Source organism: Hemibagrus wyckioides, linkage group LG01 (genome assembly GCF_019097595.1).
Source record: "Hemibagrus wyckioides isolate EC202008001 linkage group LG01, SWU_Hwy_1.0, whole genome shotgun sequence".
NCBI classification, from domain to species: domain Eukaryota; kingdom Metazoa; phylum Chordata; class Actinopteri; order Siluriformes; family Bagridae; genus Hemibagrus; species Hemibagrus wyckioides.
In genome coordinates this window covers 15,389,105-15,416,882 of record NC_080710.1, presented here as the reverse complement: position 1 = coordinate 15,416,882, position 27,778 = coordinate 15,389,105, and the positions used below count along the sequence as shown (strand labels likewise).

The 27,778-nt window shown below is 39.4% G+C and overlaps 2 protein-coding genes across 7 annotated transcripts in view; one reads left to right on the top strand and one right to left on the bottom strand.

Annotated features, from left to right (window-relative positions):
• Positions 1 to 1,041: 1,041 nt before the first annotated feature.
• Positions 1,042 to 5,188, top strand: LOC131354794 (uncharacterized). Its single transcript, XM_058392828.1, has 4 exons — positions 1,042 to 1,145; positions 1,697 to 1,886; positions 1,992 to 2,122; positions 2,231 to 5,188. The coding sequence occupies exons 1-4, from the start codon at positions 1,133 to 1,135 to the stop codon at positions 3,661 to 3,663; spliced, it is 1,767 nt and encodes a 588-aa protein (XP_058248811.1). The 5' UTR covers positions 1,042 to 1,132; the 3' UTR covers positions 3,664 to 5,188.
• Positions 5,189 to 8,199: 3,011 nt separating this feature from the next.
• The window catches only part of myh14 (myosin, heavy chain 14, non-muscle), a 29,459-nt gene continuing 9,880 nt past the window's right edge, over positions 8,200 to 27,778 (bottom strand). The window contains exons 4-44 of one of the 6 annotated variants that reach the window (XM_058392774.1): positions 27,373 to 27,529; positions 26,873 to 26,900; positions 26,218 to 26,335; positions 25,942 to 25,989; positions 23,933 to 24,025; positions 23,779 to 23,842; positions 23,560 to 23,658; positions 23,329 to 23,472; positions 22,943 to 23,157; positions 22,698 to 22,850; positions 22,385 to 22,558; positions 21,665 to 21,838; positions 21,427 to 21,541; positions 21,126 to 21,197; positions 20,318 to 20,532; positions 19,416 to 19,537; positions 19,135 to 19,204; positions 18,679 to 18,839; positions 18,419 to 18,527; positions 18,142 to 18,273; positions 17,153 to 17,359; positions 16,933 to 17,070; positions 16,040 to 16,163; positions 15,773 to 15,944; positions 15,471 to 15,683; positions 15,140 to 15,284; positions 14,852 to 15,058; positions 14,532 to 14,636; positions 14,230 to 14,382; positions 13,868 to 14,116; positions 13,535 to 13,747; positions 13,193 to 13,405; positions 12,499 to 12,660; positions 12,168 to 12,296; positions 11,988 to 12,076; positions 11,782 to 11,905; positions 10,767 to 10,975; positions 10,259 to 10,367; positions 9,767 to 9,939; positions 9,455 to 9,481; positions 8,200 to 8,870 (exon numbers count right to left, since the gene is read on the bottom strand). In XM_058392774.1, coding sequence (XP_058248757.1) covers positions 8,666 to 8,870; positions 9,455 to 9,481; positions 9,767 to 9,939; positions 10,259 to 10,367; positions 10,767 to 10,975; positions 11,782 to 11,905; positions 11,988 to 12,076; positions 12,168 to 12,296; positions 12,499 to 12,660; positions 13,193 to 13,405; positions 13,535 to 13,747; positions 13,868 to 14,116; positions 14,230 to 14,382; positions 14,532 to 14,636; positions 14,852 to 15,058; positions 15,140 to 15,284; positions 15,471 to 15,683; positions 15,773 to 15,944; positions 16,040 to 16,163; positions 16,933 to 17,070; positions 17,153 to 17,359; positions 18,142 to 18,273; positions 18,419 to 18,527; positions 18,679 to 18,839; positions 19,135 to 19,204; positions 19,416 to 19,537; positions 20,318 to 20,532; positions 21,126 to 21,197; positions 21,427 to 21,541; positions 21,665 to 21,838; positions 22,385 to 22,558; positions 22,698 to 22,850; positions 22,943 to 23,157; positions 23,329 to 23,472; positions 23,560 to 23,658; positions 23,779 to 23,842; positions 23,933 to 24,025; positions 25,942 to 25,989; positions 26,218 to 26,335; positions 26,873 to 26,900; positions 27,373 to 27,529 — 5,829 coding nt within the window. In that variant the 3' untranslated portion in view covers positions 8,200 to 8,665. The remainder of the gene's footprint in view (positions 8,871 to 9,454; positions 9,482 to 9,766; positions 9,940 to 10,258; positions 10,368 to 10,766; positions 10,976 to 11,781; positions 11,906 to 11,987; positions 12,077 to 12,167; positions 12,297 to 12,498; positions 12,661 to 13,192; positions 13,406 to 13,534; positions 13,748 to 13,867; positions 14,117 to 14,229; positions 14,383 to 14,531; positions 14,637 to 14,851; positions 15,059 to 15,139; positions 15,285 to 15,470; positions 15,684 to 15,772; positions 15,945 to 16,039; positions 16,164 to 16,932; positions 17,071 to 17,152; positions 17,360 to 18,141; positions 18,274 to 18,418; positions 18,528 to 18,678; positions 18,840 to 19,134; positions 19,205 to 19,415; positions 19,538 to 20,317; positions 20,533 to 21,125; positions 21,198 to 21,426; positions 21,542 to 21,664; positions 21,839 to 22,384; positions 22,559 to 22,697; positions 22,851 to 22,942; positions 23,158 to 23,328; positions 23,473 to 23,559; positions 23,659 to 23,778; positions 23,843 to 23,932; positions 24,026 to 25,941; positions 25,990 to 26,217; positions 26,336 to 26,872; positions 26,901 to 27,372; positions 27,530 to 27,778) is intronic. The other 5 variants (XM_058392782.1, XM_058392791.1, XM_058392808.1 and 2 more) reach the window with 5 other exon arrangements.

The window sequence follows — 27,778 nt, the reverse complement described above, 5'->3', positions numbered from 1 at the left end:
TCTTTACTTTCTCTCCTTCAATGTATTACTTGTTCTATTTTACTCACTCTATCCATCTCTGTTGCAGCTTGTTGTTTCATAACCAGGCTTGACTGCAACAACCTGACCTTATTTCATTAGATACATATGGACCTTGTATTAGTCTCTCTCTCTGTCAGCTGAGGTTATAATCAACTTGCTAAGGTAACATTTTACTTTGAAGATATAAACATGAAATGTTTTAGAATTTACTCCCTCTATAGTTCATGGCATATGAACATATTTATATGATTTACATATTTTTTTTAATGTTCTTTTGTTTCTTAGGTAAATGAAAGTAAACTTAGTTGTTTAATCAGATTAATCCAACCCAGCAAGCAAAAAAATTGTGGTCTGCATTAATAACATTATAATTAATTCTGAATTAAAAAAAAAAAAAAAATCATAGCATTGCATGTTCTGTTCAAAGTGTCATTCCTAACCTCACTAAGAAATGCCATGGTAGTGATAAGAAAGCAAGTGAAAGCACAATTACCCATAACCCATTCATATATCACTCAGTAGTCTCTTATGTTGAATTTTTTCATAGATACGTAAAATTAACAATCCTGCTGTGCATCCCTGTTGAAATGCGAGGCCAATTTGTCTGTAGCAACAAGAAGAGCTCTCAGACAGGAGAATGTGTTAATGAGGCCTGGAAATTAAATTGATCAATTAAAGCCTTGTTCAGTTCTTAACTGGTGGGCTTCTGTTTGCTAACACTTAACAAGCGGCCTTTGGTCCTTTTCACAATGCCTACAGAGGACACACGACCAAGGCAGTTGACTCTTAGATAATTGCCCTGCTTTTCTTTCTTGACCTGTCTATAGTCACTTCCTATCCTCTTTGTCAGCGATGTCTTGCCATTCTTAATTTGAAAGGATGACGGAAAGCCCCCTTTAAAGTCTTTTCTTCAGAATCCTCAATGCCAGTGCACCTCACACTTATTCTTGCTTATTATTATCGCTTGCTCACTCCCTTCCTCCCTACCTTGCTTGCTCCCTCCCTCCTTCACTCATTGTGTAAGAGTGTACTTATATATACCCATGAATGTAACAGCATCGCTTCTTATTCCATCTGTTTTCCAGTGTTACCAGACTGTGCAGAGCTACAAATGCTTGGGACAGGTGAGTAAGGAGATTTGGGTTAATTGAACTTAATTACTATAATCTTAATCATAATTTAAATGTTAAATAAGAAGGAGCTTTGCATGGCTTTTATTTATGTCTATATTCTTCAGTAAATTTAGTGGTTTAACTGTCTGAAGGTATCATGCTGTTTTTTTTTCTACATGCTGATGGCAATGATTATTTGACAGTTGGATTTTCACAGGCTGTTTCAGTATATTTATTTACTTTGAAAATGCTGAACAGGATATGTTTTAGCTTTTAAAAAGGTAAAGGTGATTAGAATGGTGTTTGAACAGTTGAAAATTTGTACCTCCATTTAAAATGTTGTAAATGAAATTCTTAAGATTTGCCATTTTTAATGCTTTTAAGGTGTCATTTTAAATATAAATCAACAGACATTTACATATTGACAAAACCTTTGCAGCTGCATTTTATTAGTTGATATGTTCCATAAACGAAGAGATACTTCACTCTATTCGAATTAATTAATGAATTAAATTCTCATGAAAATGGGAAAAAATACTTCAATCCTGTTCATCTTTTCTAAGAAATGCGTCCAACCACTGCCATACCCTTTGAATCGGGGCTGGATCGAGGAGTGCCATGGGGTCGCGACCTTATTACCTTCATGACATCAGCAGCTGGATACATGATGAGGACTTTGCAAAAGCCTCGTAAAAACAAACCGTCCAAACGGCAGGTCAACCACCGCAGGTTTCTACACAACATGATCCAGAGGTACATCAGAAAAACAGCAAGAGATATATATATTTTTTTAAAAATCATGCTATCATTGTTAATTTATTTATACTGTGTAACATTTGCTTGTTTAAATTGTCACAGGAAATTTACAGAAATTGAGGCAGCCAATCATCAGCTTGCGTCAGTTCTTTTTTCGGTGGACACAGAGCCGCAAAGGCAATCTGAAGTAAAGTCAACTGACAAAGATGAATCAGAAAAAAAACTGAAAAAAGGTAAAAGGTTTCATATTTATGTAATTACAGTAGATCTGATGGTCAGGATTAGTCTTGCAGCTAGACAATGGTTTATTGTATAATTTTATAATCCTTGTCTCCTTACAGCCACTGCTGTCTTTAGTGAAGATGAACCAAAACCCCTGGATGATGACAACGATACACAAACTTTAGACAGTCTTGTGACTAACCCTAATAAAAACTCATTGACAAGCAAATCTCTGAATAACCTGAACAATGGAAAAGTCAACCAGATAAGGGAAGACCGGGAAGAGGTAGAACGTAGCGGCGGCAACCCACCAGAAGAAATCACTGACTTCAACAGTGAAAGAGAACAATTTCAGTGGGGATCTGCTGAGTTGAGTGACTTAACACCAATTACCAACATCGTTGTAGAAGACAGTGTATTTACCTCACACGAAAGTATTGAAAGAATAACAGATTTTTCGCATGTACAGATCCCTAATTCACCTGATGGAGAACAACAACATTTAGGCCTGACATTGTTTGATCTATCACCCACTTCACCGGTATCCCCGTTGTCTTTGAACTCATGTGATTTTGAGGTACAAATACAATCAGACAATGACCACACCTTCCAAATTCAGCAGATTGCAGAGAGTCTACAGATGGATTTAATGGAGAATCTTGAACTGCTAGACTCAGAAGAATATTTACAAAACATTGACCAAATGGACATGGCTGGAGTTTGGGACATCCACAATGAAGAGGACCTGAGCTGTTTTCAAGATAGCCTTCCATTCCTTAACACTTCACATACAGACTTTGCCATGGATAAGCAAGCAAGCTGCGGTGATGGAGATATTTGTGGGGGACTGCATCAAAATACCACACTGCTTGAAAATTCTATTAAGGACTCGAATGTAGATGACGACTTGAGAAGTAATGTTTCATACCGACTAGGGCACTATGGATCCAGTGGCCACCATAATCAAGCAAGACAAACTAAACCAACAGTGAACTGCTATGTAAATCAGACTAAAATAAGTACATCAGTAAACAAAGAGGGTCAGAACTCAAACAGAGGGACATGGACTATATGTGAGCAGGGTAACATTTCAAGAGAACTTAAACATGACCCGCCAGACCAGCCCCATCCTAAAAACTGGGATCTCAATTACAACAATCATTCACCAAGCAAGGTAAAATGTCTTTATTATATGCTGACTGATGAAGAGAAGAAAATTATTGAGTCAGGACCTACTCTGAATCCACACTTGGACCTTTCCAGTCCTGTTAACATGCTCTCCTCCTCAACAGCACACTGTTATAGCTTTGCAATTCCACCACAAGCCAATAGCAACTGCTTAGGAGACTTATGTTCCTTTTCAAATCATGGAGGTAATCAGAGTATACCAAGCTTTGATGGTGTGGCTCAGTCTTTTCCTGCCCCTTATCAAAATCCACACCCTCATCCAGTTTCAACGCCACCACTGAATGATGACTGGCTGTTCAGTAACATAGCAACAGAGGTGGACTTTAACAGTATGGTCAGATCACATGGACATACCTACTGCTGACGTACCTATGAGAAATAAAATGCAGCTAATATTTAGAATTCTGGACAAGTAAAACAAATAAAACACATAACAAGGAAGATAAAAATATCCTTTATGAAAAGCACTGTAAAAATTATACAAACTCAAAAGTCTAGTCTAACTACTTGTCTCACAGGTGTACTATTGTAAATCTATTTTTGCGACAAAAAAAAAAAGACAAATTAAAGAAAAAGGCTGACATGAAGTGTCTTGCACCACTGGTAGAACAGCTTCACTGCACTTTGGCACTGATTCGATGACGATGAACAATTCTCTGGAACTGGATTTGAGGGATGAACACTTTTCTTTAAAAAAATATATTTCTTCAGTTGGTGTTTTGATGATAGTGGAGGAGAGCGCTGTTTAACATGACGGACCAAAATCTCCGTAGGTCTTCAACTGGGTTAAGGTTTGGTGAGTCCATAGGATATGTCATTTTCATACTCATCACAGCATGCAGTCTTGTGGATGGGGATATTGTCATTCTGGAAGAGAGCACTTCCTTCAGGATAGAAATGTTAGAAATAGATAGAAATGACCAGGAAAAAGTGGATCCATACAAAAAAAAAATACAAAAATGCTTAACATGGCATTAATGGAGCCACTGTTTTTTCCTTTCATTTTTCATGTGTCTGGTTCTGCATTCCTCTGAAGTATTCATGAACTATATGGTCAAAAATTCGCACCATCACACCCATATGTGCTTTCTGAACATGCCATACCATATTGATTCCCACCTTTGCTGTTATAACAACCTCCATTCTTCTGTGAATGCTTTCAGCTGGATTTTGAAAAAAAAAAAAAGGCTATGGTTTGGTCATTCAGCCATAAAATCAATAGTAAGGTCAGGCACTCTTGTGGGGATAGATGCCTTGGGAGCAATCAGTGTGTGATGGTCAAGTGTCCACAAACTTTTAGCCAAACACGTGCATTTTTATTTGGTATCTTAAACATTCCTGCTTCATAATTTGTGAGCTTAAGTGAGGTTATGTTTTCAGTTCCTTTAAGCAGAAACAAATAGACACGTGAGCACTCATGATTTTTTTTGGAATGGATTTTTTTTTTTTTTTTTTTAAAGGATAAGATATATGCAAGTATTTCATTATTAAACTATTTATACTGTATCTTTTATGTTTTTGGTTATTGTGCATTACATTTTTTATGAAGAATAATAAGAATGATAAGTGGGTTTGATGTTATTTTAGTGAAATATTCTTGTCACTGTATCATGTTAATACTCCAATTTACTTGTGGAACGTTTTAAACTCCAAGAATCTAAATAAATGACAAAGATACCAAGTGTTTAAAGCTTCAATCAGGAAACACAGTGATTGGGAGGCTGTAGGTTCTCGCACCCAGACCCATTCTTGTTCACATAATTCAATGACTTTGATATCATGGTTGGTGATTCCAGCCAGTCTGCTCTAGGATTTACACATTTTTTTCCATTCTCATGTTTGATGAACTTGAACTCAAGCACTTGACCTGCATGTGAACTGGGCCACATGATCGACTACTTAGATAATTACATGAATCAGTAGGTGTAATAAAATTTGCTTGTGAATGTACAATCTGTTAGACAGAATACTTTCCATTAATAATCAAAGGCTTAGCCATGGCTCATTTACAGCTTGAGATTGGGGCTGTAATAAAAGTCCAGTGTGTAGATTCATGTACAGGCTCACTGATGCTGATAAAAAGTGTGTTAGATCAAGGGACTAATCACACACCGTTTATTCAGATATGAATTTAAAAGGTAATGAATATGTGACTATTGTGTAAAAGGGGGAAATGATGCATATATGTCAAAACCAATGACACACAGTATAGTAAAATTCACCCCAGGCAGATTTATTCATAGCAAAACAAAAACAAATAAAAGCAAATAAATAGTTCAAAATTTCCACAGAGGCACAAAACAAAGAGTTTTGAGGCAGAACTAAGTCTAAGTCCATAGTGAAACCCAAATGATATTTTGCTGTCCTTTTTATTCAACATTAGATGCTCCTTAGTGATTCAGCCTAGACTGTTACTTTTTGCTCAACAAATATAGAAATCTAAAAGAAATATTTACAAATTTTACATCCAAAAAGCTGAATTTTAATTGACTAGAATTTCTAAAGTTTTTATTTTTATTTTTAATTTTTTAACATTAAAGTTTCCTTAACCAAATGCAGGGGAATGCTACATGTAGGCTCAATGTTACATGTAGACGAAATATTACGGTCCACTTCCATGTGAAGGACAAGAGCATCTTTAAAGTCTACTTTTCAAGAGTGTAATTTTATTCATCAAATTTAAATGGAGGCGAAAGCAAAAAAGTCTGTCTACACATTCTTTAAGGTTAAAATGCTAAAAGCGAATATAAATCAATAGGGACAAAAACACATGGCTACGTTATGACAACATTTATTATGAGGGTAGATTTATCAGTCAAAATGTTCTCCCATAATACTGATGAGAATATATCGTAAACAGTGTCAGCTAAACATGATTGCCAGTGTGGGTCCTGAACAATATGTAGTGGCGGTAAACATGTTGTACCTGTAGTTCACCAGCCTTTACAGCACCAGTGCATCTAAATTACTGTTATTGCACAAAGAAACAGCTTTAGCAAACAACACAGAGCAGGCAGCCAAAAAAGGCCAACCGTACTACATCTTTAATTTTTCACAACATATGTCTAATAAATTAAAGGTACAAGAATGCAGTGGATTGTTTGGTCCTAAACCTAAAACCTTTTTTTTTTTATTTTTTAATTTTTTTTGTGAACAAATATGAATGTCATTTAAGTACATTGAACAACCATCTCTGGTAAAACTGCAACAGTGTCATGACATTTTTATTCTAATTCGATGACATTCACATAAGGGAAAAGAAAATGATCAGAAGTGTCTAAAATGGAACTTGGAAAGAAAATACAAGAGCAGCTTTTTATTTGAGGTGAACATAATAGACGTTACACTATCGGAAAGGTCTCGTTTTTCCCAACAGACCTCCTCTTAAAGAAGACTTTCAGCAGAGGTGTAGAGAGTCTTCTGTGTGGTTTAATGCACTTGATTGTTAAAGTTACAAACTGCACTGTGACATTAAAGCACATAGAAATAACCAGGCGAGAAAAAAAAAAGACTTTATAAGGCTCTGTCATGTAGGTACCATCTTATCTCACATTAAGATCTCTGACTAAAAAAATGTTTCAACCCTCACTTTCACCAAACGTCTACAAGAGACTTGTGATCTAACGTGCAATACCCTCATCCTCTGTGCAGGCAATAAATTCGGATGAAATTCTGGGAAAGAATTAGGTCCTGGGTGTTGAAACTGCAGTTTCCCTTTAAATTACATGTATGTTTTATCTATCTATCTAACTACTTAGCCTAATATCCCTTTTTTCACCCATATGCCATCAATTTGGTAACACATAAAACTTTCGCCCATAAAGGCTTCACACAACTCCTTAAGAAAGGAAATGTCATATTGATAAACCCAAAGATCCCTTTTAAAAAAGTCTTTTCTTTGCTACCGCACTAGATTTAGTGTATTTGTTTCAAGATGCACGTAATTGTACACAGTGTTCTCCCTCAGGATCTCTGTCTGCATTTAATGTTACACTGCAAAGTATAAGCAACATGACGTTCAATACAGAAATAAATAACTTGGATAATGAGAATAGAATTCAGACTGACTGAAGTATTACAGTTAAGTAGACTGAAACTGGGAGTGAGAAGTACTACAAAAAAAACTGCTCACAGTCTACAAAACACATGAACTCACTTCAGAACTGACCGTCTAAAAAAAAGAAAAAAAAAGAAAAAAGCAAGGTCAGTGTTTAAGATACTGAGGAATAGGATGTAACACGAAATGGAGAAAAAAAACAAAAACAAAGCCTTGCTACCCAGAAGTGCTGAATATTACCTATGATGATAATCTAACATTATTTCATATTGTACTTTTGGAAAAAAATTAATCTTATTGTGTTCCTGGTACAACATTTTAAAATGGGTTTAATATTTCCAGGACCATTTGAGCCAATGAGAACTATCACTGAATTATTACTTCTACTACTAATAACCATGGATTTTTATCAAAGTGATTTCATAAATGTGATCTTATGTACTGTCTTTGAATGTTTTCTCCTACATGATTTCCGTTATTTGGATTGTAAAACTGCATTTGCGATCATCTTAGTGTCAAATGTCAAAGCTAGCATGCCTGGCTCATATTCGTAGATATTTCACAGTAAATCAATTTCTCTCTTTCACTTTCTTGTTGATATGAAAATGTCTGACTTGTATGAATAGAGTCATCCTTACCAAATCACTTTTAATTAAACAAAAAAAAAGGCTAATTTCTCTAGTATAACAATTTGAAGCTGATAGACACTGATATCAAAGACACTTTTTTGTTAAAAATCCCAATTCCTAAAATCAGTTTCTGCTAAAGTGAGAGAGAGAAAGCCTGACAGTAATTCTGCAGTTTAATCTTTCATGCAAGCACAGCCAATGAGAGTTTGTCTTATCATGGTTCTGCATTTGAAGTATGTCTACTTGCCTTTTTTGATTGCCATCATAAACATGTAAATTGCCCTTAAATACAAGGCTTATGGCTGACTCAAAAAGCGCATAGGGTTTGTGCAGCTATCTGAACTCACGCATTTCACAAGAAACTCATCTGAGGCCTCTGAATCATGAGATTTGCCACATTAAGCCTGATATACATTGCACTGTTATGTGGCTTCTCTGATATACTTTAATGCTATTTTTCCTTTAAATGTTAGGAAAAGTAGCTGGATTTCCACTTGTTCAATGTCAGCATCATGACTGATTTCAGTAGTACTAGTATTATTTCCTCTGTGAACGCTCATGTGCGTCTTCAATATAATAACTTCCGCCTTGGCTGCAGAGGTATAGTCAATACAGTGTGCGCTGTGTCCTTTGTTATAGCTCAGTCTGTTTGTCTATTCCTTCTATCGTTCACCTTCCCATCATTCCTCCCTCTGCTCACTCACATCTGCGAGGCTGTATGGGGGAGGTGGACCCAGGGCACTATCAGAGGGCACAGGGGTTCCTGGAAGGCCACTAGAGGGCGTTGGGGATGCAGGAGGTTCTTCAGAATCAGAGTTCTCCTGAGACAGATCATCCACCAGAGCTCTCCGACCTCCACGTACAGAAAGAGGGAGTGGAGCACGTCTGACAGAGAAAGAGAGAGATATCAAGGACAGAACGATATGATCTGATATGAACGATAACAATTTGCTCTAGAATCTATACAGAAAGGCAGAGCAAAGGAACCAGGAAGGAAAGGATAGTTTTATATGTGATTACTGCAGGAAATCAGAGATTACAAGCTTCAGATGTCCAATAAAGGGAGACTCCACATGAATCCACATGAGCCTCATCAGATTTCTTTCAGTAATGCCACGAGTGAACAGAGCCAAAACCTCACTCAATGTACTGTATTGCATGTTAAAAAAATTGTGACTAAATTAAAAGTAAAAATAGTCATCCAAATACTCAACAGAGTTCACACACTTTTGCAAATATAAAAAGGAAGAAAGGAAAAGTATCTGATCAATTATTTAAAATTTAACTAAAATGTAAATGACTAAAATTCCAGATTTCTTGAAATATTCGAAAATTCGGATAAAAGCTGAAATGACTTGAGTGTGCAGGAAAGACAATCTGTATTGTGAGAAAATCTGATTTTCAACCAAAGGTATTGAAAAAGCACACAAAGGCACAAGCCCACACAGACACACACAATAAAAACCTACTTGGTGCCTTTGGGTTGTTCTGTGCTGCTGAGTGCGTGTAGGAGTCATATACACACATACACAAAAGGACACACACACACATACGCGCAAATATGTTAGATATAAACAAAAGGGTATACCATGCATATACAAATAGAAACATATCAAAATACGAAAATTAAGTAACTCGAATAAATGAATAAAATGAATGAATTATAATGAATAAAAATGCATTAAGTTTTAACACAGCACCGACACAGTGCACAGGAACATCGCACATCCACTCGCATTCACGTCTCTCTTCACAGGACAGAGCCACTCCGCTGGTGTTACCTGAGTTGGGAGCGCAGTGTGTTGAGTTCTCGTGACATGCTCTGCATGCTGTCTCCCATTTCCTCTAGCTCTCGTTGTAGTTTTCTGCGCTGGGCGTTTGTGCGTGAATTCTCTTCCTCCACCTCTTCCAGCTGCCTCTTCAGCTGCCGCAGACGCCCCATTGACTTGTCCAGCTGCAGACAGAGACAACACACTGAAATACAGGACTACAGTTTAAAATGGTTTGGTTTTGGGTATACCATGCAGTGCTTAAACAATAAATAAAATAAATAATATCCATTATACAAGACGTAATATTTTAGGTATTCACCATAATACCTGCAGTATTACTAACTAATTCATTACTAACTAATAGTTACTATCTAAATGTATGCAGTATAAAGAGTGACAGACATGAGACTGGGCCAATTTTAAGGGTTTTAAGAAATACATGACAAGCAGTGTGCAGTGTGTAAGAGTTCAAGGTGTACTCTGTGAGCTATGGGAGTGTACCTGCTCTCTGTATTGGTCTGCGTGCCTCCTCTCGTCCTCTACCTGCATAACCACTTCCTTTAGTTTCTTCTCTGTTTTCCTCACCAGCTTGTTGGCCAATGCACGCTCCCTGACAGACAAAAGACAGTCAATACAACACCCCAGTGTTCTAAACACTATCATACTTCTTCACAGTTAACCTCCTCCATTTAGCCTTATTCAGTTTTTATGAGTGGAAATTGTCTAAGATCTCTTAAAACACATTTTACAGCATCTTCAGCATTTCAGACCAGATGATGGGAGCTTTGGCTGAAAATAACATGAAAACAAAAATGACTATAAATAAGCTAATAATAAGCTAACTATTTAGCCCTAGCCAGAATAATTTGTGAACAATCTGAATACTCTCCTTGCAAAACTACCAAAGGCAAGTGGATATTCAGGGGTTTCAAATACCCTACAATGATAGCTGCTATATCAAAGTTCCATGTAAATTTGCTCATCTATACAGGAGCCATGTGATACGTACTGTCTTTCCTGTTCCAGCTGTTCCTCCATGCTTTCAATTTTCGACTCCAGAGCAGCAACACTGAGGCGGTGTTTGCCCCTCACAGCTCCTTCCAGCTCAGTCAACCTGGTCTTCAACTCCTTATTCTGCCTCTCAAGACTCTCTCGTGCCCCATCGCTCTTCTGCACCAGCGTCCTCTCCCCCGCCAGCTGCACTGTCAGAGTCTCCACCTGATGCGGAGAGAAACAGATGAGGAAACACAGAGAGATTTGTATTAGAAGAACATCCATAATGTCTACACGCTACAGTACCTTGACATTATTAGATGTGTTTGAGGACTTTGAAAGTTTACATGCTGGCGTTATCAGGATTTGATTCCAGGCAGTTAAATAGAACTCCAAATAAAAAGTAAATTCGTTTATAATACAGTTCTCAAGTTTGACTGATAATAATAGCACAATAGTTCTGGCTACTGTTCAACTGTGATTATGGCTAGAGTAAAAACTTACAAAGGCTGTGCTGTATAGTGGATGCTTCACATGAAACAGGAGGCATTCATTTAGCATTTTGGTAGGAGTCTCCAATATCAGCAACAATCAGAGATAAAACTGGGGGAGTTTTCAGCCTGGAGGGCTTTATAATTTCCCACTACAAAGTAGTCTGTTTTCTAAGTCTTATTAAATTAACAAAAAGGAGGAAAAAAGCAGCTGCTGACAGAACAATTGTTTTTAACTATATGATGGCATCACGACACCCTGCTGTTGATTATTCTTCTATAACACAGCAGGTCATGTTATAATCAATATTTATTTAAGAGCTCTGAACTGAGTTGATGTTACAGTTAAAGGGTTATGGTTTATTTAAGTTGATTATTTTTATATTTATGCTATTTTCTTGTTTATTTGAGACATTGTTAGCAAAGGCTACTGCTATGCATCTTAAAAAAATTCTGATCAATACTACTCTGTTAGAATTTTTATTGGCTTAAGTGTAGTATCCCTCTCAGTGACAAAATTTCGATTTTAGTAGAATGTACCTGTAGCGTGGTCTTCCTGTGCCTCTCAGCCATGATCTCAGCATTGCTCTGCTCCTCTTCCAAATCTTCCTCCAGCTGGCTGATCCTCATCTCCAGACGTCTCTTTTCATCACACAGAGCCGTCCTGTGGAAAAGGAGGGAAAAGCGATATTACACATATACAAAAACTAACCTCAACTTTTACACCTGCATGACAGGGTTCTTACTTCCCACTGGTGGTGTTGAGAATCTCTTCAGACAGCTCATCTCGCTCCTGCTGAGCCTGCCTCCTCAACCTCTCAGACACAGACAGCTCCTGAAAGACACAGAGCACACCACATGTTCGTGACTAAAGAAAGTGCATTTTGTGGTTCAAGTTTAGATATGCAATAAGAGGTATAATTCACCTCTGTCAGCTGCAGGAGCTCCGCCTCTAGAGTCTGCAGGCGCTTCTCGCTGTCTTTTGATTGGACTATAATTTCATCTCGTGCTATCTTGGTCTCATCCAACTCTCGCAACACCTCCTTCATTTGAGTCTAAGCCCGCAAACAAAACACACTCATGAGCACAAACAACTTCCTTACAGAACTATGATAGTCTCAGTCAAAACATTTTGCCAAATTTGTTTTGTTTAATGTGATCTGGGATCACTTCCTTTTACAGGCACATTTGTATTTACCTGTAAATATCGATTGACAAATGCAACACATACTTGGTTTTGGCAAAGTTTTGTATTACCTGGAGCCGTTTTAGCTGCCTAAGAGCCTCTTCTCTGCCCCGAGTGGCTGCCTCCACCTGAGCCTCAGCCTCTTGGAGCTCTGCTTCCATCTGCTTCTTGATGGACAGTGCTTGAGCTCTCTGACTCTTCTCTTCTTCTAGCAGAGTTTCTAACTCACGCACCTACAGAAACACAAAGCGAATGACACATTTTTTTGGCAAATAGTAATCGATTTTTGCATAGACCATTTATGTATAAGTTGGATCCAACACATACATTTCTGAACTGAGATACTGAATGATTTACATGGCTAAAATATGTGATAGCCCAAGACTAAGCTCAACTTTTAAATCCTCTTACAAAATTGGCTTAATAACCTCACAAACCTATAAATTTGTCTACCCACTATCTACCACCATTGTTGAGATGTCAGCACTTCAGCATCTGTCATGTGTGTGGGGTGGACGTACAATAAAAGACACATGACAGGTGTTCTTATCATTGCAAGCTAGTATCCCATAAGAAATAGGATTAGTACAGCGCTTTTGAGAAGTTTGGTGATGACATTTCAGTGTATATTTCTGCCTGCTAGACCTTCCCATTCAGACTAGGCTATGACCTCCTCTGCCCAATTATCATTCTCATTTCCTACCACTTATAAAAGATGCCATAACCGCATGTTTGAGTCTGTATTCATGTTTTACATTAGGATACCTGTTTGTTAAGGGCCCGCCTCTTCTCCTCTCCTTTCTCTTCTTTGGCACTGATCTCGCGCTCAAACTGGGCTCGGAGAGCCTGCAGTGTAACCTCTAGCCGGAGACGCGAGTTCTCTGCCTCAGCCAGCTCCTCTTCAAGCTCTTGTGTCTGCTCTTTCAGTGACTGTGACTCTACCTCTAGAGCATGCCGAGAACGCTCCAGTTCATGCACCTGACACACAGAAAGGTTTTAATTCGTTTATTTATAATGTGTATTATAAAGAGTGTATCAATTAAATTATACAACGTCTATGTTAATAATACTATTTGTGAGGATTATATTAGTGAGTGTAAGCCTTACGTTCTTGCCCACATCATCTTGGGCATTGACGAGCTGCTCCATGTCAAGGCGAAGCTGCTTATTAGTTCTTTCAAGCTCATCACGCTGCTCTGATGCTTCCTGTAAAGCTCGAGATAGAGCCAGGAAACGAGTCTCTTTCTCCCGGCTCTCAGCCTCTGCTCGATCTCGCTCTTCGGCCAGTCGTGCACTCACTGCCTTCTCCTCCGCTAAACACTACAGAAATCAAAGGTGCAGCCAAGCAGGTTATAATGGTTAGGGCTATAATTCATAGCAGGTTGTCTGTCACCTATGTATCCATCCATCATTTCATCCATCAATCCATTCAGCTCTAACCTGATCAAATTTCTTTTGTCTCTTCTCCAGAGCAGTGCAGTTCTGTCTTTCCCTCTGCAAGGCGATGGTCATGTCTTCTATTTCCTCTCTCAAGCGCTCCTTCTGGCGCTCCACTCGCTCCCGCTCCTCTTCTTTGGCTCTCTCTCTTTGCATGGCGCTCTCTAGCTCCCTCTGTAGTTTTCTCCTGCTCTCCTCTCCTGCTTCCACCGCTGCATTCACTTCTTCTGACTGCCTCTTCAGCTCAGCGAGCTGAGCACAAGAAGGAAAGAATTTTAAAAATTGCAGGTATATGAAACAACTTGCAAACTAGAATTCAAGAATGTAAAAAGAAAGTTTATGTATATGTGTGGGTAAACATGCACCTGCTGAATATAACTTTGGATCTGGCGTGTGAGTTCTCTGGTTTTTCCTTCCTCCTCCTCCACCCTCTCTGTCAGAACTGCTTTTTCATCCTCCAGAGCTCGCACACGGGATCCGAGTGCCAGCTTCTGCCGCGTTTCATCTTGCAGCAGCTCCTGCAGCACCACACACACACACAAACACACACTTATTTAGCACCGACCCACCGTAATCACATAATACTTTCTGTGATAGGAAGAGGAGATTAAAAAAGTCAGCTAATTCAGACAGCAGCAGCATAAACACATAAACACACATAGTTTACCTGAGCATCATGTAGTTGACTCTCCAGACTGCTGACCTCTTTGCTCAAGCGATGGGATTTGGAGTCAGATGCAGAAAGAGAGCTGGACAAGGAGTCTATCTCCAACTGAAATAAAAAAGATAAACAGACATACACAGTTACCTTTAAACTATCCCCATTTTCAAATATGAGCCAATATAACATAGTAGAATTACTGTAATATACTCCATTTTTCAGACGTTATTATAAAATCTAAACATTGAGAGTAATCCATACCATTACACACAAGAAACCGATTTTAAAACAATGATCACTTCTCCAACTTGTCTCCTTCTCTATACCTGAAGTTTGTGGAGCCTGTCCTCCCTCTCCTCTCTCTCTCTCTCAGCCTGAGCCAGGCGAGCTGTGAGTTCTTGCAGCTGGCCCTCAGCTCTCTTCCTTGCTCTCTCGCTCTCCATCTTGCCCCCCTGCAAGGTCTTTAGCTCGGCTGTCAGGTTCCCGCGCTCCTCTTCCAGAACAGCCTTCGCCTTCTCCAGAGACTGACGCGACTGATGACACAGCACAGGTAGGGCATGACTTACATACATAATCATATGTACATAAAAGTAAACTAGCTTAATAATACTCACTCTCTTGGCGTTATCCAGCTGCTCCTGCAGGCTGTCGATGGCCGCACTGTGTTTGACTCGCATCTCTGACAGCTGGGCTTCATGACGCCGTGTGTCCTCCTCAACCATCCTCTGGAGTTCTCCCAACTCAGCCTCACGCCGAGACCTGCACACACAAAACAGAAGAAATTAGAAATGTTACAAAAGTTCACCAGTGTAAATAAAGTGTTATCTAAATACAGCTCTTTCTAAACCAACCCCTTTTCACTATTATGACATTTTCTTTGTGTTTTTTCATTAAGATCATGAAAATAAGTCTTTTCTTGCAACACACACATACATACACACACACCTGAGCTCTTGCTGGGCAGCAGTGGTGTCCAATGTGTCTTCTAGTTCTGTCCTTAGAGCCTCTAACTCCTCGCCAAGGTCCCGCCTCTGTTTCTCGGCCCTCTCTCTCATCCCTCGTTCGTTCTCTACCTCTTCCTTCAGCTCAGACACTTGAGACATGGCCTCCCTCAGAGCCCGCTGTGCTTCAGCACGTCGAGCACCCTCCTCCTCCAACCTAACGCACATACAAACACACAAAGAAAATGATTTGAAGGTGATGTGTCCTGCAGCCTCTGTGTAAGCACTGTGTGTATGTGTGTGTACCGTGTCTGTAGTGTAGTTATCTCTTTCTCTCTATTGGCCAAGCTGCCTCTGAGCTCTGTAACAAGCAGGCCCATTTCAGAGAGCTGCTCCTGGGCTTCAGCTGCCTCACCCTCCATGCGCCTCCTCCATTTCTCCTGCTCTAGACGGCCCTGCTCTTCCCGCTTCAGGCGCTCTAAGGAAGAAGGTGTGTGAGTAGGCAAAGTAGAAAACAAATAAAATCAGTGAATTGTGTGTGTTAAATGGACATTAATAAACAATGACTGTTACCTTCCAGGTCAGCGATAACAGCTTCCTGTTTGTTCTTGAGCTTGTTGAGACTTTTCACTTTCTCCTCCTCCTCAGTCAGCTGGTCAGCTACTTCATTCAGCCGTTCCTCCAACTGTTTTTTCTCCTGAGAAGAAAAGGAGAGACAGAGAAGGTAGAGGATGAGGAGAGAACAGAAAAGAAGCCATTACTATCAAAGCCACTGTAAAACATTAAATCCAATAAATGTTTACTTAAGAAGAATCACTAAAAGTGTATTTTAATCCAGTGATAAACGCGTCTTAGTCTTAAATAGTTTAGATGAACCATGACTCATTGTCCTGACTGCCTGGATATTTATATATTGTTTGCAGCTTGGTGGTGCAGTGGGTGTATTGGGTCTTAGGTTCAAGCTCGGCTGAATGTCTGTGTGGAGTTACATACTGTTTCTTAAATTTCCTCTTGGGATCAATACAATTTATTCTAAAACAATACACTAATAAAATATAAACTATAAAATAGCACATTAAAGTATTATTTATCTTAGTTGTGGTCCACAACATTTGCTTGTTTCCCTGTTTGCAGCCTGGGGAACCATAAAGACCAGAGTATTTTTAATTAAGCAATTATTTTATTAACAATTAGGCAAATAGGACAACTGTTGCCAAGTAGAAAAATGGCCCTCACTAAAAATCACCTTTAATCAGAGCCTGCAGGAATAAAGACTCTATGTTCAGCATATACACAGCAAGAGCTTGAGCTGGAAGCACTGATTCTGATCTTTAATCCGAAGAGAATATTAAGGTTGTTGTAAAAGTGTTGGAAACAATGTACAGATTTATTTATTTATTAGTTATTTATTCCCTATTCTGCACTATTAACTCAAAGATGAAGAAATATATGTTTTTCTTTAAGACCTTGCTCAGTCGATCTCTCTGCTCTCCTGCAGTCATGATCTCATTCTCCAGACTTTTTACTTTGGTTTCTAGAGTAACTTTTTCCAGAAGGAGCCGCTGCCTCGCCCCTTCTTCCTCTTCCAGCTGCTCCTCTAAGTCCTGTGAAGGAGATAGAATTGATTTAGGAAAACATCATGAACAGCACAGCCTTCATACTGATAGAAAACAGCAGCTCACACACCTGTACATGCTGCTGCATTCGTTTCTTCTCGTTGGCTAGCTGTGCACCCCTCTCTTCCTCTTCCTCCAGTCGTCCCTCAAGTTCCCCCAGAACCTCCTCCAGCTCCTGCTTACGACTGGCCAGCCGTGCTCTCATCTCCTCGGCCTCGGCGAATAACTCGGCCTCTGCCTGAAGCTGGTCTGTGAGGACGGACTTCTCTTCCAACAGCTGACAAGAGATAGATAGATGGAATACAACAGAAAGAAATCTATAACAACTTTATACGAATGTCTCATTAAACCTATATTTTAGGTCATCAACTGGCAGACCACAGTATGCATTCGGAGCTAACAAAGTAATTCAGATGGGTCAATACCCATATGAAAAAAGTGGCTGCAGTCACAGTACACCAACACATATGTGTACATTAAAATGCTGGTGATGAGGGACAGGGAAGCAGCTCATGTATCAGAATATACAGACATCACCAACACTCACCAACTCTCAGGCACATGATACACATTCACATGCACACACAGGGCAAGAGCACAGAATGATGGTCACAAAATACAGAATACAGTACAAAAAACAGTCAGTAGTTCAGTGACTCTACATTTACATCTAAACACAAACCTTCTCTGATTATGTAGCAGACTCTGTGGTGCAATTTATCCAGTGGCATGCATTTATGTTAATTAAGGCAAGAGACATGCTACAGACACAGCCTTTTACAGACACAGAGATTGATTAGTGAACTGTTGCCATGGATTATTACGAAAAAAAAAAACACAGTCAACAACAAAGCACCAGAATAACAACAAAACAACAGCAATAAATAGGATATGTAAATATTCAGAGTTTTGAATACAGGTGTAATGATGAATACAGGTGGGTAACTCGACCCTGAATAGTGCCCTAATTTAGCCTAATTTAAGCCATAGTTGCCAGTTGTCATCACTGCAGCAAATGGGACACAGAGAAGTGAAAGAGACAGTGATGGCTTGGTGTACCTGCTGGTGTTTCCTCTCCAGTTCTACATAGTCATGCTCCACTTTGCTCAGGTTATCTTTGGCTTTCTGAAGCTGTGCCTCTCGAGCCTGAATTTCCTCGTCCTGACGGGTCACCTGCAGCAGCGGCTTCACCTGCACAATGAAGTAACTAATCAGCACAATGGCTTAAGCACCTAATCTTGATAATCAGTGTGTGAAAATGATGAAATGTTACCTTTGCAATACAAATAGAGTATGACTCACTAATCACAAAACACTGAACTGTGCTATTTATTACCTTTGTGAAGAGCCTCCACCATTGCCAGTTGCGTAGCTTCAGGTAAGCAGCACAGTTTCTCTGCATCACTCGCAATGCACTTAGCTGCTGTTGCTTCTTCTGGAAAGCTCTAACAGAAGAACAAAGCATTTCATACAATATGCCAAAGAAGAATATGCAAAATAAAACTCTTGGCCTGATGCAATATTGTAAATACTTCCAAGAGTTTAAGTTTTTTTTTTTTTCAATTCAGGAACCAACCAACAAACCCACAAACCCACCTTCTAGCAAGGTATCCACGTGCAGCACTTTGGAATCGGATGATGGTATCAGTAATTTTCAGATCTCGCTCCTCCTCCAGATGTGCCAGCACTCCAGCACGGAAAAACACTTTACTCTGCCCCACCCGAAATAAATTCCCATCCAGCTCCAGAGCCCTGATCTGCACACAGTAACACAAAACTTCCTGCCTTAATAACAACTGTATTACGAAAACATAACAAAACAAAACCCACACACGCAACAGCTACATTCTAATAACTGTGAAATGAAAACAGTATAACTTATATAATAGACCTGAGTAATATACGGAATAAACTACCCACACAAAGACATGTACGCTCAGTTGCATGAACATTTAAACAACGTCTCATGGAAGATATCGAAAACAAACTTGCACTGGCAATGATTCCTTTATGTTGAGCAGATCTAGACTAAATTGTAATACTACCACTCACCATAAGCTCACAGGCCTGCTTTCCATCCATGAAGGTACGAGGTATAGCATTGGGAGTCAGAATCTCATACCTAACAGACAACAGCAAGGTCAACAGAGGACATAATGGAGAAGATTTTCCAAGAGCCTTACACTTAAAAACAATTTGGCCATTTTCATTACACTCATATAATGTACATTATTGCGAGAGAGAGAGACAAGACATAAGGAGGGCAAGGTCTGATGAGAATCTAGGTGGCTGAGTCAGTGCTTACAAAGTCAAGTAGAGAAACACACACAGACCTTTGTCTGAACTCCTGGAAGGGGATCCGGTTAGGGAAGCCTTGTCTGCAAATTCTGATCCCCTCCAGTACTCCATTACATCTAAGCTGATCCAAGACCAGATGCGGGGTCAGCTTCCCTGCCTTAAAAGAGAGGGGGGCAGAGTTAGCATTGTAGCTGTAATATGTATTATATTATTCCAAATATTTTATTCGTCTTTATCAATTGCAATTTTTTAATTTTCGTTGCTCCCTAAGCAGCCTTTTTTTGTTAGCAGCTTGCATGTCATTTTACTGAAAAACTGGAAAGTCCTCTGTCCTGAAGCCTCACTTATGGCTGAAAGTTTGCTGAAACCTTACATAAATGTAAAATAAATTCCCCTTTATTTCTTGATGATTTTTGTGTTATATTAAAAACATGTTTATCTTTAACTATTTTTATTAGTCTTGAATTATTCATTGTTGAATACCACTGGGAATGAGTTACTACAAAGAAACAACAGAGTAATAGAGTGCATTCACTTGAACCTGTGATTAAAATTACACCCACGCAATTATGCAAAAATCACTTTTTGACCAATCTGATTTGAAAATTAAACAGCCCGTGGTATAAGTAATAAGCAAAGAGACATTTTATAACATCACATATTTTTAAAGTTTAAAAAATGTTATAATAAAACCCTTTGTATTAAGTATACCATATTCATAATCAATAATCAATTAACCACATCTGAAATCTGAAATCATCACATCTGAAATTCAATTCAATTCAATTTATTTGTATAGCACCTTTTACAATGGTCTCAAAGCAGCTTTACAGAAGTAGAGAAACAGAGAAGGGATATATATCGATATAAAGTTTAAATTAAAGTTTCAATTTTATCCCTATTTATTTTATCCCTAACAAACAAATGTCTATCTCACCCTCTTCTCATGGTTGGGGATGATGCAGCGCAGGAAGTTGGGGTTGGTATTGCGCAGTGTGGCCATTAGTTTGGTCAGTGACTCTTTGTACAGTTGTCCCACAGTCCGGAACATTCCCTTCTTCGTCTTCAGCCCAGCTGCTCCAAACGTCACCGGCCCACTGCTCTCTGACAGACCTCCAGATGCTACTTGGTCCAATCCCACAATCCTGTCCACTAAGTAGGACAAACACCAGGTTGATATTTGACTACACAGCTGCACATCAAACTGCCAATTGATAGTTAAGGACTAAGTTTGCTTGAAATGTAAAACATACTTTTCATATTTTTCATAAATATTCATATTATGCTGTTTACTTATAGCATAAGCCATACACAAATAAACCAAAGCTACATGCATGAAGTTTATCAGTATAACATTATAACACTTAGTGAATCTACAGCATGCATATTCAAAAAGAGGAGCAACACTAGCAAAACAAAACAAAACAAAACAAAACAAAAAAATACACTGATTTATTTAAAATAGTAAATCACTGTACTGTAACATCTGGCTAGAGCTTTAAACTTTTTCCAAACTTTACCAGCAGGTATACTATAGAAACACTATAGTATAGAGTACAGCACACATACACACACTGTGGGCACACATAGAGAAAATAAAAAGTGAAGAAAGAGAAAAATGAGAAAAAATAAAAAAGTAAAAAGATGTAAGATGACACTTAAATAGACTGCACACACTACAAGAGTGAGAAATGAGTGAGAAGGAATTCAAACGTTGACACAGACAATTTGAAGGATAAACCTACTGCTTTCAGAGCCATTGGTCTGCAGGGAAGCATAGGAGTCAAAAAAGTAGACACGGGGAAGTGTCTGAATATCTGAAAGAGGAAATAAGACAGCAAAGAAGAGAGGAGAGGAGAGGAGAGGAGAGGAGAGGAGAGGAGAGGAGAAGAGAAGAGGCAAAGTATGAAAGAACAGGAAGTGAAGAGAAAGACAAAGAGAGAGAATATTAATATGAGAGTGAGAAAATAAATGTAATATTAGTTTACTGTTGAGAAAGATCATTCGGTGCAGGTTTTCTTTAATTAGAGCACTGTGTCTCCTCACCCTCTCTCCAGAGCTCGGATATGAAGTGATCAGATGACTGATGTAGAAGAGATGCTACGTTATCATTTAGAGGATCCATGTTCTTCACTAACCACTCATCAGACTTGTAGTTCACCTGGAAGGAGGAAAAGAAACAGACAGATAAATAGACATAGAGACACAAAACCTGGCACTAGTCTTGATTCAAATTTCTGCTGAGGGCCAAGGGAAAGTGTCTGAAGAAGGAATAAGACCAGACCTTGCCAGCATAGTGGATTATAGAGAAATCTGCCTCTTCACGGAGCTGCCGTGGCCTGAAGAACTTGGGATGTGAGCCTTGCTCAGCTGACAGTTTATCCACAAACGACCGATCTGTTGCCCGTGGAAACCAACATTCTTCATCCAACAGTGCTAACACGCCAGGTGGATGGGCCTGTGGGACCAACAACAAAGAACAGGGATGAGCATATGTATATATATATATATATTTGTGTGTGTGTGTGTGTTTTGAATTACAGCAGGCACTACTGTCAGAGCTGTGTTGTTATAGAAACACCTTCAACCAATCAGATTAATGAATTCAACAGCACTGAATCCATCTATCTATTTTCTATACTGCTGACAGTATACAGGGTCAGGGGGACACCTTGTACAGGGTGTTAATCTGTCACAGGGCACAATCACACACACACTCATACACCTATTCACACTACGGACAATTTAGGGATGCCAATCAGCCTACATTGCATGTCATTGGAGTGTGTAAACATTAAGAACGTGCAAATTCTGCACAATTAGGGAGGAAACAGAATCGATCTCCAAACCCAGCAGTGTGAGGCAAATGTACTAACTACTAATCCACTGTGACTCCTGAAGTAAATCTTTCCAAATTAATTGATTGATCAATTGGTTGATGAAAATAAAAACTCAGTTTCATTTTAGAAGTCTTACACACACACACACACACACACACACTGACCGGTCTCTCAATAAGGTCAATGCAAGGCTGCAGGTCGAGCCCAAAGTCGATGAAGTTCCACTCGATGCCTTCACGCTGGTACTCCTCTTGCTCCAGTACAAACATGGTGTGGTTAAAAAGCTGCTGCAGCTTTTCGTTGGTGTAGTTTATGCACAACTGCTCAAAGGAGTTCAGCTGTAGAAAATACAAGCAATATAACAAAAAAGCAGAAAAGATGAGTGTACAGAAGAGCTCAGCTTGTCAGCATTCTGTATGAAAATAGATGTGTCATTTACTTCACCGTCTGGTGTCTTCACCTTATAATCAGTCCTACCTGAAAGATCTCAAACCCAGCAATGTCCAGGATGCCGATGAAGGAGGCCCCTTGTCTCTGTCTGCGGTCCAGAGCTCGATTGATGCGGTGCACTAACCAGCGGAACAGACGCTCATAGGTGGCCTTCGCCAGAGCCTCCACCGCAAAGTCTGCCTGAACACACCCAACCACAGAAAATGAAATTTAAATGAACACATCAGATCATCACAAAAAACCAAGACATGTACACTATCACACTCACACACCTGCTCCTTGGTCTGGGCCTTCTGCACATATTCGCGGCTCACTTTGATGCGGGGAGTGAGGATTGCTCGACTGAACTCCAGCACGCTGATGCCCAGCAGGTGACACAGTTTCTGTGCAGCTGTATCATCAGGCATAGATGCTTGGTCTGAGTTCTTCTCCTTCTGAAAGGTGATGTTACCAAACTGTAGCACGGAAGAGATCACCTTCAATATGGCTGAAAGGAAAAACAGGAATTAGATGTGGATGCAAAATGTTATTTTTATGTTTTCAGAAGAAATAAATCCATTGCACGATGGTTATTCAAAGTGGAGCTCCTGTTATCAACCCAAAGCTGAACACAAACACACAAGCTCAAACACACACACACTTTATTTCTCTTTCTTACATGTGCACTCCTCTTGTGTAAATCCCATGATGCTCATGGAGTCCATTGTCTGAGTGAAGTTCTCAGAGTCACTCTGACCTGGAACAGGAACTGAACCTCCACACAGAAAGCGGTACTGATCTGCACTGCCAAGGAGCAGCTCGGCTACACAGACAGCAGAGAAGCATAAGGTTTAAAAAACTATACCTCAAGAGTGAGGAAGATTGACTGTGTGTATCTGTGTGTTCTTACTTCTCATGGCCTCTGAGGCTCCACAGAGTAGCTGGTAGAATATGTGGAAGGTTCTCTCATCTTTGGCCTGCCGGATGGCTCGAGACTTCTCCAAGAGGTCTGACACACACACACTGGTTAAGGGCACACACACTTAAGTGTAAAGAAGTACAATGCATGTGATGAGGGATGAGAGTGATGATTTGATCTTGCATATTCATTGAAATAAACAAAGGATACAAGTCTCAATGTTGGCACCAACTATGTATCCAGCCACGTCAAAATTAATACGGATAAATTTACCCTGAAATGACAACAAAACACATTTAAAACTAGATGCAGCATTTCACATACTTGCCAACATAGTAGAACAAAGTAGATAAAAGAGTCTTACAAATCTGGAAGAATTGTCATTTTTGACTGTCTTGGCATTGCCAAAGGCCTCTAGAATAGGGTTGGCCTGCAGTAGCTGTCTCTCTAGCTCCCCCTACAGGAAACAGAGAGGAACGTGTCAATAACCTGGGAAAAAGAAAGTGCCCTAATACCTTTTGTGCCCCAGCACTGTGTAATACTACAAAGCTCCGGCAGCTACAAGGTCCAGTATAAACAGAAACAAGCAAGAGGGAGCAGCCAGCCATTACTAAGCACTGCACTACACACATTTTAGTCATCTATATACAGTCAGCTTTCATAAATTATCAGCAACTACTACAAATGTGCCTATAATAAAGGTGGACAACCTCAGTCTTTGATTATATGCATGTTTAGAGATGTGTTTATAAAAATGCAACCCTCAGGTGTACACTTTCAGAGGCTGACAGTTGGAAAAATAAATGTGACTGAGGCTGGACACCGCTACTGTCCCTGCTAAGCTCTCAAAAGGCTACAGCACTCCAGACAGGAGAACAGCAATGCAGCACACAGTGAAATCATTGCCATCTCCAAGCTCAGAGTCAGGCCATACTCACATACTGCACACTCTGTTAGAGCACAGCAGTAAAGGAAGGGATGGAGTGCAGGAGAAACACAGGGGGGGAAAAATATGACAGAAAACACATTAAAATAACTGCAAACATAAAGACATGTTTAAAGGAACATATAAACACACAAAACAAATGAACCCACATTTAGAAAGTGCACAATGTGGTTAATATGACAATGTTGTTTAAACACTGCAGATTAGATGTATGATATTTGAAAACCACCAAAAAGTGCAAACAGTAACCCTTCTGATCCAGTAATCCATCTCCAGTGTACAGATGTCAGACTCAAGGCCATGGGCTGAATCCAGGCCAATGCCTCATTGCAATTCAGTGGAATAAAATTACAATAATAGTCAAATGGCTTAAAGCACACTATAAGCATTTTCATTTATCACAGCCTATTTGAATTTTTAGTCTTTGGAATGATAATAATTAAATCCTGAAATACATTCTGGTCCTCGGCTCCACATGCATGAAGCACTCATGCCTAGATTCCCGCAGGCATGAGTGTAGCTGGCTACAAAGAAACGTGAGGACATGATTGTTCTTACTGGAGTGTACTTGACAGCTTGATTTCGAGGTGACTGCTATGAAAGAATACAACTAAGTCACCATTCGGATTAAATATGGTAACCAAACCAAGCAGCAGAAAGAGCAGACAGTTGTTACACTACATAATAACCTTTGTACACAGCAGGCTGTCCTTATAGCAGCAACAGCACAGAAATATGCAGCAGTGTGAGCAGAGGTTACTCTTTCAAAGGAAGAGACAAAATGCCAAAGAAAAACATATAATTTCAATATTTGAAATGAGATCATTAGATTTAGGATCATAAATTTTATTTAACTGCCTGATATTGCATACAGTTAAAAGGTCTGGTGCCATTTTTTCTGAGAAAAATTCTACCTTTAAAGTGCAAACTACAATTAAAATCAGGGGTGTCCAATCTTATCCAGAAAGGGTCAGTATGGGTCATTCCAACCAAGCTGAAGCCACATCTGAGTCTACCACTAAAGCCACCGATTTAATGGAATCAAATGAAGGCTCATGATTGCTTTGAATGAAAACCTTCATCCACACCGGCACTTTGAGGATAAGATTGGACTCCCCTGGTTTAAAGGTTGCAAGCATGTAGTGGAACTTATAGCACTGGACTACAAGAGAATTGCAAATTAAATGATGAAGACAATGTGTTGATAAATGTTCTCATGAAATAACATGTAAACTTCATTTTATTTTTCTTGTGGTTGACTGTGGCTTCTGTAAAGTTTGGAAAATTGGCCTAATTAGGCCAATACATCTGGCTTTGAGTTTAACACACATGAGCTAGTGTACCTCTGATTCTGTGCACACTGGATAATGAGCAGAGTGTGATATGAATCTTAGGGTGTGTTATTCCTACAATCATAACCCACTTACCCTGTTTACAGTACTACTGCCACGGCCCAGAGAACGTGTCCCGTCCATCTTAAACACGGAGAAGGTGAGAGGAGAGGAGAGGACAAGAAAAGAGCAAGAGTGGGAGACCGAAAAGTAAATAAAAGGCACGTGTTAAAGAAGTAAACTGAGGGACTAAAAAGGCTATATGGACAAGCAAGTGCTGCTTTTCTTTATAGCAGTAGGCAGAGCATGAAACACAGTAAAAGTGGCAGTAAGAATCATTGTTTATTTCCCATGCAGTCACTCTGTATTCACCTGCAGAGTGCTGTCCTTGCTGCGGCCAAGAGTGCCACTTTTGTGAGAGGATGCCACGTGTGCCAGGTACTGAATCACCTTCTTAGTATTCTCTGTCTTCCCTGCTCCAGACTCCCCTCTGAGACACACACACACACATTGCACACAAAAATACACATGTAAAATGACCACAGAAACATTCAAAGAAACACACACAGACTAAGCCTAATAAAAACAGCAATAAAAAGACAGCAGAGCTAAAGCCTTCAAAATAAACACTGGCAAGAGATAAATGGTCTTCATGGAAACTGATGAGGCTCATACTGACATGTGCACCACCAAAAAACACAAACAGGGGAGCAAAATTAGCAGCACACAACCATTAGAAGGAACTGGATCGCTTTATAATATTAGCCAAAGACAAAAACTGTGTGCATAGATTGTGTCTATAAAGGCAGCTGTGGTGGGACAAATTCTCCGGAAAAATATGGAAAATAAAAATAAACATGATCACCAAAATTGCTCTGTGCATGCCTCATCATAAATTCTCATAGAATCTCTGCTGTTTTGAAGACACGTTTTGAATGTTTATAAAGTTAGGAGGTTATACTGACTGTAATAATGCAGTAATAATAACCTTTAATACATCTGTGCTACAACAGGCTCTAATACTCACGTGCAAAGAATGGACTGATCTTCTCTGTCTGTTAAACGAGTGGGAAGGAAAACAGAGAGAGAGCATTTTACTGTGAGGACACATCTGTGATAACACACACACAGCACTGTTCTAATAAATGCTTTCTTGAAATAGAAGCTATTTGGATTTACATGTAAAAGCAGCACTCTGGAAAAAGCCCCCATTACTAAAACAACATTACACATTAAGGAAGACCAAAAGCTTTTAATGCATTTTTAATGCATTTTTGTGACAATAACCAAACCTGCATCTACAAGCCAATAAGGAATACATTAGTGTTAGCTAAATAAAATCACACTGTGTCTGGTAGATCAGTGTGATATTAATGTTTTCAAGAAATAAACTCAGAATGAATTTATATTGACATATGAGTAAGTATATGAGTTAAAAATGATTTCTTCTCCATACACTGCACCGCTGTCGTGATTGGATATTTCTAGCATGACACAAGTGATGCAGGGTGGAGCTGTGTGTGGTACCTTGCAGCATGCTCCTGTACGCTGCCTCTGATATGGCATAAATGTGTGGTGGCATCTCGTGACGTTTTTTCCCACGATACATCTCTACAATTGACTCTGTGTAGATGGGCAGATTCTTGTACGGGTTTATGACCACACAAAAGAGGCCTGAGTATGTCTACACAGAGAGAGAGAGAGAGAGAGAGAGAGAGAGAGCAGATTATAAAGAAGTTCAGAGACAACAGTAGAACTTTTCCAGGAACCTTACACCAAATTCCTTGTGTGTTTGTGTGTGTGAGAGAGAGAGAGAGTGCGTGTGTGTGTGTTATGTGAAACCTAATCCGTAACTCAAAACTCTAAGGCGTCATTAACAAACACCCTGGCACGTGTCTTATGTATGTAACAGTATCTTGCAGAAAGACTAGAC

Coding starts and splice junctions, on each gene's coding strand:
- LOC131354794 (XM_058392828.1), top strand. Junction 1,887..1,991: donor CTACACAACATGATCCAGAG/GTACATCAGAAA, acceptor AAATTGTCACAG/GAAATTTACAGAAATTGAGG. Junction 2,123..2,230: donor AGAAAAAAAACTGAAAAAAG/GTAAAAGGTTTC, acceptor GTCTCCTTACAG/CCACTGCTGTCTTTAGTGAA.